Source organism: Crotalus tigris, unplaced genomic scaffold (assembly GCF_016545835.1).
Source record: "Crotalus tigris isolate CLP2741 ecotype Arizona unplaced genomic scaffold, ASM1654583v1 scf7180000019953.484404808:943566, whole genome shotgun sequence".
Lineage (NCBI taxonomy): Eukaryota > Metazoa > Chordata > Lepidosauria > Squamata > Viperidae > Crotalus > Crotalus tigris.
Window position 1 is genome coordinate 881,788 of NW_024097788.1, and position 17,789 is coordinate 899,576.

Here is a 17,789-nt window from a genome sequence, read left to right on the forward strand (position 1 = left end):
AAGTCCACATATCTTAAAGTTACCAAGATTGAGAATCACTGGCCTAGGCCAGGGGTAGGCAACCTTGGATCTTTTATGACTCATGGACTTCAACTCCCAGAATTCCTGAGCAGTAAAAGAGCCAAGGTTGCCTACCCCTGGCCTAGGCAAAGGGAGCTGAAGCATTTTTTAAAAAGTCCAGAACAATATTTAGAAGAGTCTCAGGCAAACATCTCATTGATTCACTGAATGTAACAACAGGAGGAGGGATAAAAGAATCAGACATTTTAAAGAAATAAAAAGTAGTTTTTATGGCAGAGGATCAAATTCTTCACTGCAAAAGAAACCACTGGAGATGCAGAAAAGTGTGGAAGGAAATTAGGTGACTTGCTGTTAAGCTTGTTTTTGTTATAGCCTCCTTCCAATACAACTTTGTGGGATAGCTTGCAGGAGTGTGTGATTGTCAACAATCAATGCACTGATGATGTTACCCAGTTTGATAATGAAACGTCTGCAAGAAAATAATCAAACTCAGAGAGCATCAAGGAACTCACTGTCAAAAATGTCTTGAAGACACCAAAGCAGAGTTTTCTCCATGTGGGTTAACACTCAACTCCTGAAAAGGCAAAACTCCATCTCCTTTAAAAATAGATGCATATGTGCTTATCCACAAAAAATGAATGGAGTTGTGGAAAAGAGTTTGCTGGGACTTATAGTGGATTTGCCATAATCACTGGCCAATAGGTTCTCACCTCAATAGCTCTTCTTCAGTTCAAATGAAACCTTCAGGAGAAACTATTGAACTTATCTTTTCTGACACACATCATAATCAGGCAATTATATCTTTGCTTGGAGGTCTTCAACATGCCCTTAAATTGTTTCCATCCTGCTTTTTGTTTTGATTTTTAGGGAGGATTCTTTCCGAAGAAATACATCATCACAAGCAAAATAAATCTTCTCATACACATTTCCTTAAGAGAGGGAAAGGAGACTAGCCTCTTTCATAGAATACACTAAGTTGGCTTAAAAAAAAACTTGGGCTTAAGTTTTTTTAAGCCAAAAAATTTAAAGGTGCCAGTCAAAACACAGGTAATTTTGCAAACTTGCATAAAAACACCTTGAATTAAATGATAAACATCTGCAGTCTTTTCACCTGATGGGGAAATAAAACAATACAAAGACTTCCCACTCTTGCTCTCTCCCTTCACAAACCACCAAGTCCAAAGCAGGAACTTAAAAAGAGTTTCAGGGAGTTATTTTTAAAACGCTGTTCCTATTAACAGCCGGGACTGTGTGAATAACTCAGTCTTTGTTGTCCTGAAGGTGAGCCTTCTTTGGACTCCCCCTTTTTGCTCAGAAAAGGGGGGGGGACAGTTTCACAATGGAGGTGGAGGCTGGCAGACAGTAATTAGTTAACCCATCTTTCTGCCTGAATCCTACTCCTCCTTCCTTTCTCCCCTCCCAGAACCTGTGGTTAAGAAGTTGCATGAAATCATCAACAGGTTCCTTAAAAAAAAGAAAAAGAAAAAAAATTGATCATGGGGAGAGAGGGAGGCTTTTAAGCTGAGCCACGTTTTCCTGCTGCATGGGGCCACAGAAATATATATAAACGAGACTTAAATAAGCTGAGGTCCTGCTTGCTAGCTGTTACTCCCGGGCTATCTCTGATTGCCTTTCCAGCTTCTTAAGAGTTGTAATGCCGGGTGCGATGACCAAATTTCTCTGCTGCACGCTGCTGGTAAGTCTTTGCCTCAAGGCTAACGGTTGTACTTTCCAAAACAATGAGGCTGTTTTCTCTCTGTTTCTTTAAAGCTGCATTTGCCTCTTAAGTCTTCAGTAGCTCTTTGGGCTGTTGGAACAAATTTGGGGCAAGGTCGCTTTTGCTTGTGGAGGTAAAGGAAATGCTTCCCTGGCATGCTTTTTTTTTTTTTGGAAGGAGTATCTTCTGAATCCTACTGTATCTTCACCTGATAGGACTAAAACCATTGCAAATGTCATTAGCGGGCTGATAGATCGTGATTGTCTATGGGACAGTAAGCAATAATCTATGGGATGGAACTGGATAGAGCATAGGGGTGTTTAATTTTAAATGGGTCTGTAAGAAGCTGCTGGATGCCGAGTCAGACCATTGAGCTATCTTTCCCAGCAATGTCTATTGGGTTGGGCAAGTATTCTCCAGGGTCTCAGACTGAGATCCATCATTATACTGAGAGATGACAAGCTCAGAATCTGGATGTTTCTCCTTCTACTGCTTCCTCCTAGTAAATAATACAAATCTTGGGGCATTTTCATATACTAAGTTGTGTACACAGAGCTCCCAGTGACATTGAAGAAAATAGAAAACTTCCATAGATAATTTAGAATCAGTAAACGATTATATGCACTATTAAGTGCCACCTATTCTTCAATTCCTTGAGCTGTTCTATTATGGAATTACAATGGGGGATCATATACTGAATTTATATCCCATCCTGGGAGAATCAATATCTATAAATGTAATTTATCTCAGAATCTGCTCATAGCAAGAAACAGCAATGCCTGGTGTTATTTTGAAGCTATATATTCAATATATTTCATTTTGGGAAAAGAAGTCAAAGGCTGTTGATAAAATAACTGTGAATGCTTCTTTTATTTCCTGCCAAGTTTGTTTCATGTGTATAAGTGGTGAATTAATGCTATCTTTCACTGAAAAGGAGCTTTTCAGACAATAAAAGTCCTTGAGCTCTGATTTTTATAATGATTAGATTTTGTTTTTAAATGGAATTCTGTCCGATAAGAAATGTCTTACTCAAGCCTCATTTCCCCAGTAGTTATAAAGAAAAAGTTTGCTGTTGTTTTGCCCTACTCCCTGCCCCACAAAAACAAAAGTATGATATATATATATATATATAAAAAAAAACCCAGAGGCCCAACTGAACCAGATGCATTAAAATCTACACTAATACCATACAGGTTTGAAAAACATTTCTCAGATTGTCCATTCATACTAACTGATTAAAAAAATACAAAAATATAAAATTGCTGTACACCAAATATACAGAAAGCATTAAATGCGATGGGAATATTCCAGCCTAGGTTAAAACATGTTTATGTGCCATGAGGTTCAAGGAGAGCCTAAAAAAGCCTTACATGGGCTTAATTTTTAAAGAAGTAAGCGTGGCTGAATCAAGGAAATATAGGTACCTCTTATTGACTCTCTACTACAGGTAGTCCTTGAGTTACGACCACAACTGAGCCCAACATTTATGTTGCTAAGTGAAATATTTAAGTGAATTTTTCCTCATTTAATGACATTTCTCACCACAGTTGCTAAGTGAATCATTGCAGTTGTTAACTTTGTAACACGGTTTTAAGTGAATCTGGCTTCCCCATTGACTTTGCTTGTCAGAAGGTCCCAAAAGTGATCATATGACATGACTGCAACCGTCACAAATGTGAACCACTTGCCGAGCATCTGAATTTTGATCACCTGACCATGGGGATGCTGAAATGGTCGTAAGTGGGAACAATGGTCAAAATCACTTTTTCAGTGCTGTTGTAACTTTGAAGGGTCACTAAATGAACTGTTGTATGTCGAGGACTACCTTTACTGTGGGGGGGGTTGCATAGCAGCCTGGCAATCTTAAACACAGTTGCAATTGCTTTCTCTAGTTTTGTTTCATTGCTTTTATGAAATGTAAGCAGAAGTAGTAAGTTTCACAGGAGAACTCCGTTCCTTTTGGTTTCTCATCAGGTTTTAATTAAGTCAGCCAGGTGCTGCCACCTGCTGCAGATACTGAGCCATACAAAGTGATGATTGAAGGTACTGTATGTTGCTTCTTACGTCTAATGAGATTCCACACCAGTTTAAAAGAGGATGGTTTAATGTTTTATTTCGCTGTCTTCAGGTAAACTCTCCTTTGAATTGAGCCAAAGTTTCTGCCTTCACAGTCATATTGGTTTGGATCGGTCAAAAAAGAATCATATCTCTCTCTCTCAATTTTTGGGCATCAGTGTGGATGCATTTATGATCACAATGTTTCTTATATTTCAAGGCTAGCCTACAGCATTTGTACTTCTGAATGGTTCCTTATCCAAATATTAACAAGATTTGATCCTGCTTAGTTTTTTTTAGGATGAACAATGCCAGGCAGTGCAATCCAAAAGTTTGCAGGGTTGTGATTGAGGAGTTTGTCTGAAGAGGTCCAAGTTTAAGCACTTCAGCCCTGGACACTTACTAGATTTGAACCAATCACCATCTCTCAGGCTATCCAACTTGATAGGATTATTGTCATAGGAAAAAATGGAAGTGCTGTGTATGCTGTTTTTATTTCCTGGAGGAAAGTTAAGTACAGGTCAAATAAATGAAACCATTAGAGAGAGAGAGAGATATTAATATTGGAGGGTTCTCTCTACAGTCTTGCTTTGTGAACCTTTGACTTCGGTGGTTAAAAAGCTAATGCAGAATAACATTGGTAGAATGCAGTAAAAAAGAAATAGAGTTGAAATGAAGTCTGTTTTAAGTAAGGATTCTGTTCAGCCAGAGGTCTCTCAGACTGGTGACCAAAGTGTAGACAACAAAAATTCAGCAGATATCCTTCTACAGACATAAGATAACCAAATGTTCGGCCACTAAAACTAATTTCTGTACATTTCTACAGAACTAGCAAGTACAAAATGTTAACAATTGCTCTACCTTAGGCTGACAAATCTGGGCCAACCCACCCAGATGAGGAGTTGATAGAGTAGGACACATTTAAATCCATGGCTCAAGGCAAAGAGTTTAGTATTTGCAGCAAAGTTCAGAGGGAGGAAGTACTCTCTTAGTTCTTTGCATTTTCATTGGGCTAAATATGAAGCCACAACTACTGGTTGGTACTAAATTGACTTGGAAGCCAATTCTTGGATGCTGTGGATTTTACACAGTCATAAAATACTTTGGTATATCCAGTAGTAAAAACAGAGGTCATTTCAAAAGTAATATAGGCCAGGCTGTGATAAATATAGTTTAAACTAGACAAAGCCTTTAATCCCACAAACATCTGTCCTGTGCCCAGTCCATGGGACTGGTGCTCCTTGGATTGAATATCATTAGTCCAACTCCTTGGCCAATTTTCCAAAGCATATTTCCAAACAGAGCACTACTCCCAAGGTATTCTCCCTAGTAACCTCTCTCTTCTCTCTACTTCCTGCACTCAGCTGGGAAATGGTGATTCTCTCATGGATTAATCTTCAGGTTGATGATTCTCTTTTCTTTGGGACAGGACTTGTCCAACACAGCAAGACATTAGGCTTCATTTTTCCAGGTTGTGGGAAGAAGATATATCACCATAGCAAGTTCTTTTCTAAACAAATGAATGTTCACTATTCTGCATAAATGCACCCACAAATAGACACCTGTCTATTGCCATGATAGAATAAAGATGACATTAAATCAGGCAGAAGGCTATTGATGGATAGCTATCGATGATAGCTAATGATCATTGATTGCCAACTACTCTCTGCATTATCTCAGGTAAACAGCTGGATCTTTTCTTCATTCTCTGTCATCTTTCCCACCTCCCTGCTACCTTATAGAATGGAAATGGCTGGAAGCCCCCTCGTCCCATGAAACTTCCTTTGCAAACTGGACTTGAACTGGACTGTCTTTCAAACAGAGTGATGCGGTTATGAGATAAAGGACTGCTCACCTAATTCCTGATTTCTGAGTTTTTCTGGAGGATGATCATAAGTACAGCTGTTATGTACAAGGTTCTTTTCAAGCTATTGTAATGAATAAACTTATCAAAATAGAATTATAGTTCTATAATATAAATATTCACTCAGTGAGATTGATTAGTTAACAAATGACCCAAGGAACTGTGGTCCAGCATTTGTTCCTTCAGGCTAGAGAAGTAAATAGAGAAACTGAACAGTCTGGTATTTATACATATGACATAAAAAAATGCCAGTAATGGGGATTCAGGTTTGTTTTCATCCACAGTCCTCTTCCTGTTTTTCCTTTGTGTGTGTGTGTGTGTGTGTTTTAAGATTGGAAACTTAAGACACAAAGCCTATTTTTTAAAATTGCTTTATCCACTCAAAACCTTTTCAAAAGTGTATCAGGGCTTTTAAATGAATAACAAACTTTTTTCTTCCCACTGTATGTAATGCCTCAACATTATAATTTGGTGGTTCTTGTTTGCTTTTAACAGCATTGAAAAGAAAAGAAATCAGAGCAGATTAATTGTTTATTAGCTATTGGTTGTGATAGCTGAACTGAATCTCTGTCACCAGAACAGTTATATCTCCCTGAGTATCCGGCAAAAAACAGTGGTTTGGGGATAATCAAGTGTATGTCTTGCTGGTAAGCTCCCATTTGTTGGGTACAGCCGGAAGTAGAATGAGTGCCAAACTGGATTTTTGCCTGGAGGCAATTACAATGTTCTTACATAATGTAGAAAAGTGAATGCCAGAATTTACAGATTTGCCTTGGCACTTGCCCAGCCCCTGGCAGCTGTCATCAAAGGAAAACTAGGTTTCAGGATGTGTTTGCAATTCTAAACAGAGGATGCTTTATCTGTTTTAGTAAATTCAAGCATTCTTCTGCGGTCTGTGTGAAAAACCCAAAACCGAAGCATATAATCAATGTTGAAAAAAGTACTTTTTAATTTTTTTTTAAAAAATCACAAGGCTGTGATTGAAAGGGGGGAAAAAGATACTTGAAGGAATATGGACTGTGTTGGTCATTGGCATCCAATCTGTATTTATTTCACAAGGGTGGAGCAGTGACATTGGCTTTCATTTGAAGAGCAGGAAAAAACTTGTGAAAGTTCAGAATTCAATTAATAGAATGTAATTTTTAAAAACGAGGCCACCAAAGGAAAGAAGTCTCCTTTAAACAGGATTGTCATTAGTGTTATTGTGATGATAACAGTACAGATGTGATTGCCCTTAGCTTTATTATTTGAACACTCGGCCCTATCTAACAAAATGAAATTCAATGTAGAAAAAGATAGGGCTTTACACTTAGGCAAGAAAAAACAAATATATAGGTACGGACTAAGTAAAACTTAGCTTAACACAGGAATCAAGATCACGTGAAGTATTAATACCACTCTTTAATGCCTTGGTAAGGCCACACTTGGAATACTGCATCCAGTTTTGGTCACCACGATGTAAAAAAGATGTTGAGACTCTAGAAAAAGTACAGAGAAGAGCAACAAAGATGATTAGGGGACTGGAGGCTAAAACATATAAGGAACGGTTGCTAGAATTGGGTATGTCTAGTTTAACGAAGAGAAGGACAAGGGGGGACATGATAGCAGTATTCCAATATCTCAGGGGCTGCCATAAAGAAGAGGGAATTAAGCTATTTTCCAAAGCACCTGAAGGCAGGACAAGAAGCAACGGGTGGAAACTAATCAAGGAGAGAAGCAACCTAGAACTAAGGAGAAACTTCCTGACAGTGAGAACAATTAATCAGTGGAACAGCTTGCCTCCAGAAGCAGTAAATGCTCCAACACTGGAAGTTTTTAAGAAGAGACTGGACAGCCATTTGTCCGAAATGGTGTAGGGTTTCCTGCCCGAGCAGGGGGTTGGACTAGATGACCTCCAAGGTCCCTTCCAACTTTACTATTATAATTATATAAATCTCGGAATCCTAGTGGACAGTCACTTAAATATAAGCCAGCAAAGTGCTTCAGCTGCCAAAAACACCAATGCAATCCTAGGCTACATTAACAAGATCACAAAACAATGATATTACTGCTATATAATGTATTATTAATGTAATACTGCATCCAGTTTGGGTCATCATCACAATATAAAAAACTCTGGAAAGAGTGCAGAGAAGAGGGATAAGATGATTGGGGGGCTGAAGAACAGTTGCAGGAATTGGGTATGTATAGTCTAGTGAAAAGAAAACTAGCGGTGACATGATAGCAGTGTTCTAATATTTGAGGGACTGCCACAAAGAAGAAGTGGGTCAACTTATTCTCCAAAGCAACTGAAGGCAGGACAAGAAGCAATGGATAGAAACTGAATAAAGAGAGAAGCAAACTGGAACTAAGGAGAAATTACAGCAAGAACAATCAACCAGTGGAACAACTTGTCTTCAAAAGTTGTGGGTGCTCCAACGCTGGAGGCTTTTAAGAAGGGACTGGACATTTGTCTAAAATGGCATAGAGTCTCCTGCTTGAGCAGGGGATTGGACTAGAAGACCTTCAAGGTTCCTTTCAACACTGTTATTCTGTATTCTATTCTGAAATGTATTTTTTTCAGTTAATTAGTTATACCATAATTCCCTGGTTGTTCTCTCTGACCCAAGTACTAACTAGGACCAGCTCTGCTTAGCTTCTTCATCCAGAGAAGGTTGTCTAAAAAAGAGATAATAACTCTTTTTACAATACTGGAGTGTTTTAAATTTACTTAGTTTTTAATTAGCTATATTATGACAAAATTTCAGGCTAACTAATACAATGGAAGGTTATTGTATATGACAATTGGTTGCAGTTGACAGGCAGAGATGATAAAATTTGTCATAATGGTCTGTGACAAATATCTGAGATCTTACATAGCAGTAAATATTTTCCAGTAACTTACCATTTGTGGGACACCAGTTTTTGTGTGATAGATCTTGTGATTTTTTTTATTTTTAACATAGTTTAAAAATATGGTTTAATTCAATGTGTTAATCCAGCCAAATCATAGTGATAAAGGACAACTTAGTACTTGAGGGCACCATCATTGTATTGCAAAAATAAATAAATAAATAAAATACAAACTTTAAAAATGCTTTAATTTTATTTTATTAGTTATTGGACATCTCAGTCAGGTGGACAGTCCAAGAAACTCCTCATCCAAAGTATATCCATTATGATCCTATCACCTCCCATCGGCTGATGTGTGACCAATGTCCTCCAGGAACCTACGTCAAACGGCATTGTACAGCCTCAGCAAAGACGGAATGTGCTCCTTGTCCAGATCAGTCTTATGCAGATGAATGGAACAATAATGAGAAATGTCACTACTGCAACGTGATATGCAAGGAACTGCAGTATGAAAAAATCAAATGCACCAGCACCAGAAACCGTGTCTGTGAATGTGTAGAAGGACGGTACCTGAAACTTGAATTCTGTTTGAAGCACGCAACATGTCCTCCTGGATTTGGTGTTGTTCAAAAAGGTAGGTATGTCTTTATTTTCAAGGGATGATTTCAAGATTGTTCAACTATCAAAAGCTGTTTCAAGGTCAATGAGTAAAAATATTTTCCAGACAATTAGATGGAAAAGTTACTGCTCCCACCTGTCAGGTGTTACGATAAAAGAGTAAACTCTGGTTTATCCGATCCCAAAGATTAAAAACAAAACAAAAGCAGAGACTGATCTAACTGAGGCAGAGTTTATTGGAAAGACAGTATGCTAGAATGACTAGCAGTTGGAGGGAACATCATACTAAGTGAATAACCACATAGGATGGACAAATATATTAACTGCATTTGATTTTATTGTATTTTAAATTACATTATAATTATCCTGTTTCTATTAATCAAAGAATAGCATTGTACAAAGAATAAAGAATGATCAAAGAGAGAAGCAACCTGGAATTAAGGAGAAACCTCCTAACAGTGAGGACAATTAACCAGAGGAACAGCTTGCCTTCAGAAATCGTGGATGCTCCATCACTGGAGATTTTTAAAACGAGGCTAGACAGTCACTTGTCTGAAATGGTATAGGTTCTCCTGCTGGAGCAGGGGGCTGGACTAGAAGACCTCCATGGTTCCTTCCATATTCTATTCTATTCTATTCTATTCTATTCTATTCTATTCTATTCATAGGATGGCAGCCATGACAGATGTCTTTTGGAAATTCAAGTTCCAACTAGGAACCTAAAAATTATCCAAGTAATGCCACAAGATTTAACATGTCCAGCAACATGAGGATGTTATTTAGTTAGGTAAAGAAATGTCTGCAAGAAAACAACCAAATACCAAGGACCCACCCTACTTTAACATTGGTACAGGTAGGAATGAATAATTTAAAGCCATCTGAACCATGAGATATGATCTGATGAAAGTAATGTCATGAGGACACAACATCAAAAAGAACTTACCAGGGTATACTTATGCAGTTATAAGTAAGAAAAAGCTCTTACTAAGCTTACTGTTTTTGCCATCTGCTTGGAACTGTGAAAACAAACATCCACCTGGCTTTGAACACTTCCTAAATAAGTGTGCTCAGATGAACATGATGGATAGTATATTTCTTGTGAGAACTTGAAAGAACCATCTCCTCGGACTGTTATCAAAAGGAATGTTGCTGGCAGCCGAACAAAATATTCTTCTTATATGATAATGACTAATCTAACAGCAGTTTCAAATTGCATTCTACTGAGTAACATGATGGAGTGCCCTCTTTCATGGGAACATTATTTGAAATGCAATATTTATGGGTGATAACTAGTAACATTTTTCATTGGAAAGAAGGCTGTTCCAGGGCCTTGTGTGCCTTGGCAAACAGTAAAAGTGTTAATTGACATAGCACTAGGAGAATAATTATAACAGTATTAGGGTATCAGTGAATGTCATCATACCTGGATGGACATAATTAATTACCTGCATAATTAATGATCCTTGTAGGAGGATACAAAATCCTCAAAGATATAAAGAGTTGTCTTGAAAAAAAATGGCAGTATCCTGTATTTCAAAGTCAGGATTAAAACCATATTAAATGTATTTTGAAAAGGATAGTGATAGGGAAAGAAAAATGTAATCTGTCATTGAATGGGCAAATTTCAGATTTCAGACTGAAGTTAAACGTAAATACGATCTGCATTTAAAACAACGTGTACAAATTGTTGTCCAGAGCTAATAAACATTTCACAATGGCTCAGCCTGTACTACTTCCATCATTTAATGTAGCTGTTCTTCTCTGTTTATTGAACAGACTTTTGTTTTAATGCATCTGCTAATACTGAACGAAACAAATAGCTAATACATAAAGAGGATTTCCTATACTGACAAAAATATAAGCATTCTTAGAATTCAAATCTGACATGCAGAAAACAAACCCAAGTTGTGTTTCAAATAAAGTATTTTGTTTAGGATATAGAAAATAGAAAAATCTAAAGATACTTACACGAAACATAACACATCGGTTCATATTGCATATTGTTGATCTTCCAAATCATGGACTGGTTATTTGTTTTCTTCTATTTTATTTAGTATATTTGAAAACTGCTTATCAGCAATAGCTCCCATGTATTAATTATTGCTATATTTGCCTCAAAAAATATTTTTAGCAACTTATGTTTAGGAACATGGTATGATATTTTTAAACAGCCTCATTCAAGTATAACTTGCAAGTTTGGAGAGCAACTAAGTTTGGGACATACTAAGTAAACTTGTATCTTCAGGTGAATCTTGACTCTTGGCTGCTTGGACAAATCCATGCTATTTTCAGGGCAACATTTTTGGAAATGGCTTTTTGGAAATCCTCTAGGAGTGACAGAGACTGACTGGCCCAAAGTCACCCAACTGGCCTTACATCTAAAGTGGTAATAGGATTCATGGTCTCCCAGTTTCTAGTAATATACATAGAGGAAGACTGAAAAGAAAGAAGCACATAGATATGTATACAAGTTGGTTTGGAAAAATAACCATTTTCTTTAGTTTATTACACAAATGGAAATTTGCTCAGCAGAGGCTTAAATCTATCCTATCAAGTTGGAAGCCCCGAAGCCATCTATGAAAGAGTAACCATGAATTATAAGACACCAGCTGCTTGATAAACTCTCCCTTTTCTGATTCCAGATTGTGCAATATAGGGTTATTAAGCACCAATAGGCTATAATGTAGGGTTGACTTGCTCCGTGAAACTCACGCAAGAGTAGTTTTAAAAGCCCGCTTCAAGGAAAATAATATTTGTCTGCTGAATGATACAATATAATTGATTTCAGTGGCCAGAATGAAAAGGGAAGAATTCATTAAAAGTGGTTAGGAATTATTTTATCAGTGGTGTTATCTGTGGGACAAAGCACCAGTTTCTTCATCAGCCTTTCTAACAGCTGCTATTCTCTTTGTATTTAACAACAGGAGTGAGTAATAACAATCTGCCATTTTGAATTTCCATTAGCTTTCTGACATAAGGTGGTAGAATATTGAAATAACAGCCTCTTTTTTGGCATGTTACTTCCTACCAGTATTCTGGAGACACATTATGGCTCAGCAGGTATTCTGACTCATTAGGAAAAATGCTGGAATGTATATAATTAGGAAATGCCAAACCAGGGATCTGTATTAGTTCATTGTCTCAAGGTGCTGATACCAGCCAGAGACAAGAGGCTGATGCTAATTTTATCTTTAGGGGGGAAAAAAAGTCTGCTGATCAACTACAGTTTTGGAATTTAGGAATTAGGTAGACTATCCAGTAACCATACAACATCATCTGAACAACAACAACAACTCCTCCTCCTCTTGCACTTCTGATTATATATAAGCTTGTATATTCCAAAATACCTTTTCCTAATTATTGTTGAAATGCCTAATGTTTATGACAGATGATATAGATTAGCTGGACAGAGAGAGAGAGAGAGAGAGAGAGAGAGAGAGAGAGAGAGAGAGAGAGAGATATTCTGGTTGAGTCAGATTAGTTCTGTATGAATCTTCCATCTGGTTGAATGTTTCATTTAAAAGCAATGTAGGTGAAAAATACTATTCCTCTTATAATAGGATTTCTTTGTGCAGCGTTATTGTTTTTCATTTAACATGAACGAAATACAACTAATGTCTTCTGTCACCCTCTGAGGTGAAAAAACTCCTTTCTCTGGGAGTTTTTTGAAAATCGAAAGATCTGGATGAGACTTAAAACATTAATCAACCAAATTATGTGAGATGATAATCTCTTCCTCTTTCAAAGAAAATCATATTGTTTTTCATTTCTATCCTTAGTGCTGTTGCCATTGTTGAATGGGAAATTCTTGAAGTGCTATAAACAAAATGATTGATAAATGTTTTTTTAAAAAAATAATCTCTTTCCTTTTCTGCAGGTACCCCTGAAAGTGACACCATTTGTGAGAGATGTCCAGAAGGATATTTCTCTAATAATACATCATCCAAAGCTGCCTGTCAAATGCACACTAACTGCAGTGCCCTAAGTCTTAAATTGGTGCAGAAGGGAGACTCCACACATGACAACGTTTGCCAGGGAGAAGAGAATGATAAATTGGACCAGCAATGTGGAATCGGTGTGTATATAATAATAATAATAAAGCAAATAATGAAATTCCTCATGAGTTTGCAGCTGGCACACAGTGAAATTTTATTTAGGCTTGATTTTGTAGATTATACCTAGTAGACTAATACGCAGACTGGAAAATTGTCATCCGGTGGAAGGATTCTCATGTAAAAAAAGAGCCTGTATTTATTCATTATTGCCTGAGAGGACAGAAGCAAAACCAGAAGCCACACAGTGCAGCTACTCTATTGAATAACTTTGTCCTCCAAAGGAAGCATTTTGTTAACACTTGCAAAGTGTTAAGTTTAAAGTAAACTTAATAAACATTATTTTTCAGTAGGGTCCAACCCCTGTTGGTTTTCATAGGATTGTAGTTTTATAGAAAAATCAGACTGCACTTTTTGACAGCAGTTTTTGACATTTGTTCCAAAAGTTAAGGTCTTGATTTTAAAGTCAGTATCTGTATTGTATTAGATGTCACCCTGTGTGAAGAAGCGTTCTTCAGGTTCATTGTGCCCAAAAAGCTATCGCTATCATCCCCCTGGCTGAACACCCTCATGGACAGTCTGCCTGGCATGAAGATCAGTCTTGAAAACAGAGAAAGAATTAAACAAAAGAGTAGTGTGCAAGATCAGACCTTTCTGCTACTAAAGTTATGGAAAGAGCAAAATAAGGACCACAATACAGTCAAGAATATTGTCCAAGGTACGTATTAAAGTAAAGCAAGGGATTATGTTTACCCACTGGGTCAGTTTAGGTAAGATGTTTGTTCCTGAGTATAGATCGAATCACCACAACAGTCAAAGCAATAAGTTGAAGGTGGCCATTGTGGTTCTCACTTCAGTAATCAGAGTGCAGAAGCCACGTGGCCATGTATTGCATCTTTCAGTTAGGCTCTGGAGAACTGAGTGTATGAAAGTAGGAGACCAAGTGCAAAGCAACAGATAATTTCCCCCTTTCCCGTTTCTTCTTTCCTTTTAGTGTTGAGTAGGTTGAGGGAATTTTCTCCGGCTGCAGTATCGATAGCAGCCTGGAGCAAGATAAGAACTGCATTTGAAGTCAGTGGACTTGACTACAATCACCTTAAAACTGCTTTTGAAGGTTGGGTTTTTCAAATAAAAGTCCTTTTTTATTTGAAATCAGCTTTCTATGGCTTTCCACTTACTCCTAAGCATTAAATAAAGATGCCATGGCCACATCTTCCTCCTTGCTATTTTCTCCATGATGTTGCCTTCATCTCATCTTTAGTTCAGGAATGGGACAGGCTAAAGTTATCACTTGGTGTGTTGGTATTAAAATAAAATCCCTTACTGGGATATCATCCAAAGCAATCTCAAGAAGGGTAAAAGGAGTTTTAGATTAGATTGTGATCAGGAGGAAAGGGGAGAGAAAATTTTCTAGAAGTATAGATTTCTAGAGCCAGTTTGGTGTTGTGGTGAAGGCACTGGGATAGAAATCAGGAGCCTGTGAGTTCTAGTCTCATCTTAGACACAAACAGTGGTGGGATTCAAATATGTGAACAACCGGTTCTCTATGTGGATGCTGCTTCCGGAAGTCCATTCTGGGCCTGGGCAACAAAAAAATTAGTTACCGGTTCTGCCAAAGTGGTGCGAACTGGCTGCATTCCACCACTGGGCATGAAACTAGATGGGCCGTTCACTCTCTCTCAGCCCTAGGAAGCAGGAAATGGCAAGCCACTTCTGAAATCTTGCCAAGAAAACTGCCGGGACTTGTCTAGGCAGTTACCAGTCAACACTGACTTGAAAGCACACACACAAAATATTTTCTGACAACTTAATTTCACTTTAGCAGTGAGGAAAAAACATTGTGTCTTTTCAGTACTTTTAAGTTAATCTTGACTTTTGATGACTACATAGGCAAGTCTATGCAGGGTTTTTTGGTAACATTTTTGGGAAGTGGTTTGTCATTTTCTTCTTCCTTGAGCTGAGAGAAAGGAACTGGTACTGTCAGCTGGTTTTGTGCCTAAGATAGGACTCAAACTCCCAGCCTTCTGGCTTCTAGCCCATGCCTTTAACCATTCACAAAATGACAGAGTACAAAATGAAAATTCTTTTAGAGAAATCTGGGGTTATTATATCTGTATGGCCTCTAATCAGCCCAGATGACATTATGTCCATAAACTCTGATTCCCTTCCATTGGTTTTAATTTGTAGAGTTGGTTTCAAGAAAGTATTGACAGAAAGCAGGGCTTACGTCTATTAGCATTGTAGCAAAGGAGATAGGATCAATCATATTTTTGTGACCTTAATGAAGAAAACTAAACAAGTCTAATTCTTTTTTTTGTTTGTTTAGGCATTGATCTTTGTGAAAATAGTGTTTTAAAGCACATTGGACATCTCAACATCTCTCTTGAACAGCTCAGTATCCTGATGGACAACTTGCCAGGGAAACCTGTGGGTAGAGAAGAAACTGAACAGATTTTTAGGATGTGCAAATCCACAGAGCCAGTACTGAAGCTCTTGAATTTGTGGAGGATAAACAATAAAGACCGAGACACCATCAAGAGCCTGACATTAGGACTGAAGCACCTGAAATCATACCATTTCCCCAAGACAACAATTCAAGGTTTTCGGAAGGTGGTAAAATTCCTTCACAGCCTCACAATGTATAAATTATACCAGAAGCTTTTCTTAGAAATGCTAGGAAACCAGGTCCATTTGGTAAAAATGAGACGCGGGTAGTTTTAAGTTCTCTGATCTTTCATTTGCCACTTGCTGCTAGCAATAATTAAATGGGGGAGGGGAAAGTTTTCCTATATGACAATGCTTATTTATATTTATATGACTGACTGGGATAGCTTAGACTATCTTAGAACTTTTGTTGTTATTTTGTAATATTAAAATGCTTATCTGGACTCTGACTCCATCCAAGAATTCCAGTGAATTCCGTGGACAATAGAGAGAAATAATAGGGGAAAAAAACCCACCTCGATTTGCTATTTATATTAATTTCAAATCTAAATTGTTGCATGTATTTATTAACTTCATTGGCAACTGTTTGAGATTAAGTGCTGAAGCAGATGACCACTTGTTATAGAATCATATAGCTATAAGGGACCTTAGAGGTTTTCTAATCCAACCTTCTTCCCAAGTCCTTATACCAGTGGTGGCAAACCTATGGCATGGGTGCCAGAGGTGGCACTCAGAGCCCTCTCTGTGGGCACCCGTGCCGTCGCCCCAGTCCTAGGTCTTCAGCTGGGTTTCATAAAACCTTTTCGCTTTAGGTCTTTGCCGCCGTGTACAAAAAAAAAAAAGGTTCAATCAATCAGTCAATTTCAACTTCTCGTGGGGAAAAAAAGATCTTGCAAAGTTGGAATTGATTGATCAAACTTTTTAGTCCCACCCAGTCTGCCGTTACCACCGTAGCCACTCCCCCCCAATGGGCCACACCCACCCAGCACCCGACGATGCATAAGTGCAGTTGCAGTTTGGATTGCAGTTTGGGCATTTGGTCTCTAAAAGGTTTGCCATCACTGCCTTATACCATCCCGGACAAACAATGTCATTGTTTAATCACTTCTGGCCCAGTATGTATTAATGACCATAAAATTTTATATTCTAGCCCTTAAGAAGTCTCTAGCGTGGTATCACTGAAATTCAATATCAGATCAATTTCAGGCAAAGAAAAAAAAAGGCTGTCGTGCATTCGGGTGTGCTTTATGCATCTTAAATGCAACCTTTCTCTTTCTCTGCTTACATGACTTCATGATATTATCTTAGTGCCCTTTCCTATCATTGGTTACTGATAATAAAAAAAGGTATGTCATGGCTAGAAACTACAAAGGCAAATCCACAATCGAGGAAAAGCATAGTTCCATTTGCATAAAGAGGCCAGTGGCCATTCATCTTCTACTACCACAATATTGTTTCTCAAACCTATCAGCCGTATCATGCACGGAAGGGCTGGGGAATTCTGGGAACTGAACTCAATGCATCTTAAAGTTGTGTTTCTCAAACATGTCAATCTTAAGATGCATGGACTTCAACTCCCAGAATTCCCCAGCCCATTCATACATTTTAAAGTTCACAAGTTTGAGAAACATTGTTCAACTCACTTTTCTGCCATGTCTCAAGCTACTCCTTACTTACATCTCTGTCATGAAGCACATACTTGATTCCAGAACAGAGTCAGTGGTATTCATCTCACGCGCAAAAGTTTCAAAAAGTATCCCACATTTTGCTTCCCATAACTCTGTAGAAATGATTGCTATAGTTTCAATTCAATAGATCCAAAATCTTTAAATTCTGTTATAGTGGCTAGTTCTGTGTTTGTCCATTTTTGCTATTGTGGTTTTTAGATGGGCAGAAACTGCAGTTCCCAATATTTGTAGCCTGTAGGTGTCAAGTTCACCCAAGCTAAATTGGATTATTTTTTAGTATTCCTACCAGTTCAGTCCCACGTTCACATCTATTGAATGAACTTGAGTTAATATAAGGAAACAAACATTTTTGCTACTTTCTGCCACCCAAGGGAAATATATATATATATATTTGTAAAAAAAATTAACATATCCTTTCCTTTCTCCCTCCAAGCCCCTGATTCATTAATATTTTTTCTTTTACTAAAAACACAAATTCTACTATCTAAAATCACTTT

The 17,789-nt window shown here is 37.7% G+C and overlaps 1 protein-coding gene across 1 annotated transcript; it reads left to right on the forward strand.

Moving 5' to 3' along the window:
* The first annotated feature begins 1,219 nt into the window (after window positions 1-1,219).
* TNFRSF11B (TNF receptor superfamily member 11b) lies at window positions 1,220-16,367 on the forward strand. Its single transcript, XM_039365075.1, has 5 exons — window positions 1,220-1,717; window positions 8,754-9,123; window positions 12,985-13,182; window positions 13,647-13,877; window positions 15,486-16,367. Exons 1-5 carry the CDS (start codon window positions 1,676-1,678, stop codon window positions 15,872-15,874), a joined length of 1,230 nt encoding a protein of 409 aa, XP_039221009.1. The 5' UTR covers window positions 1,220-1,675; the 3' UTR covers window positions 15,875-16,367.
* The last annotated feature ends 1,422 nt before the right edge of the window (window positions 16,368-17,789 follow it).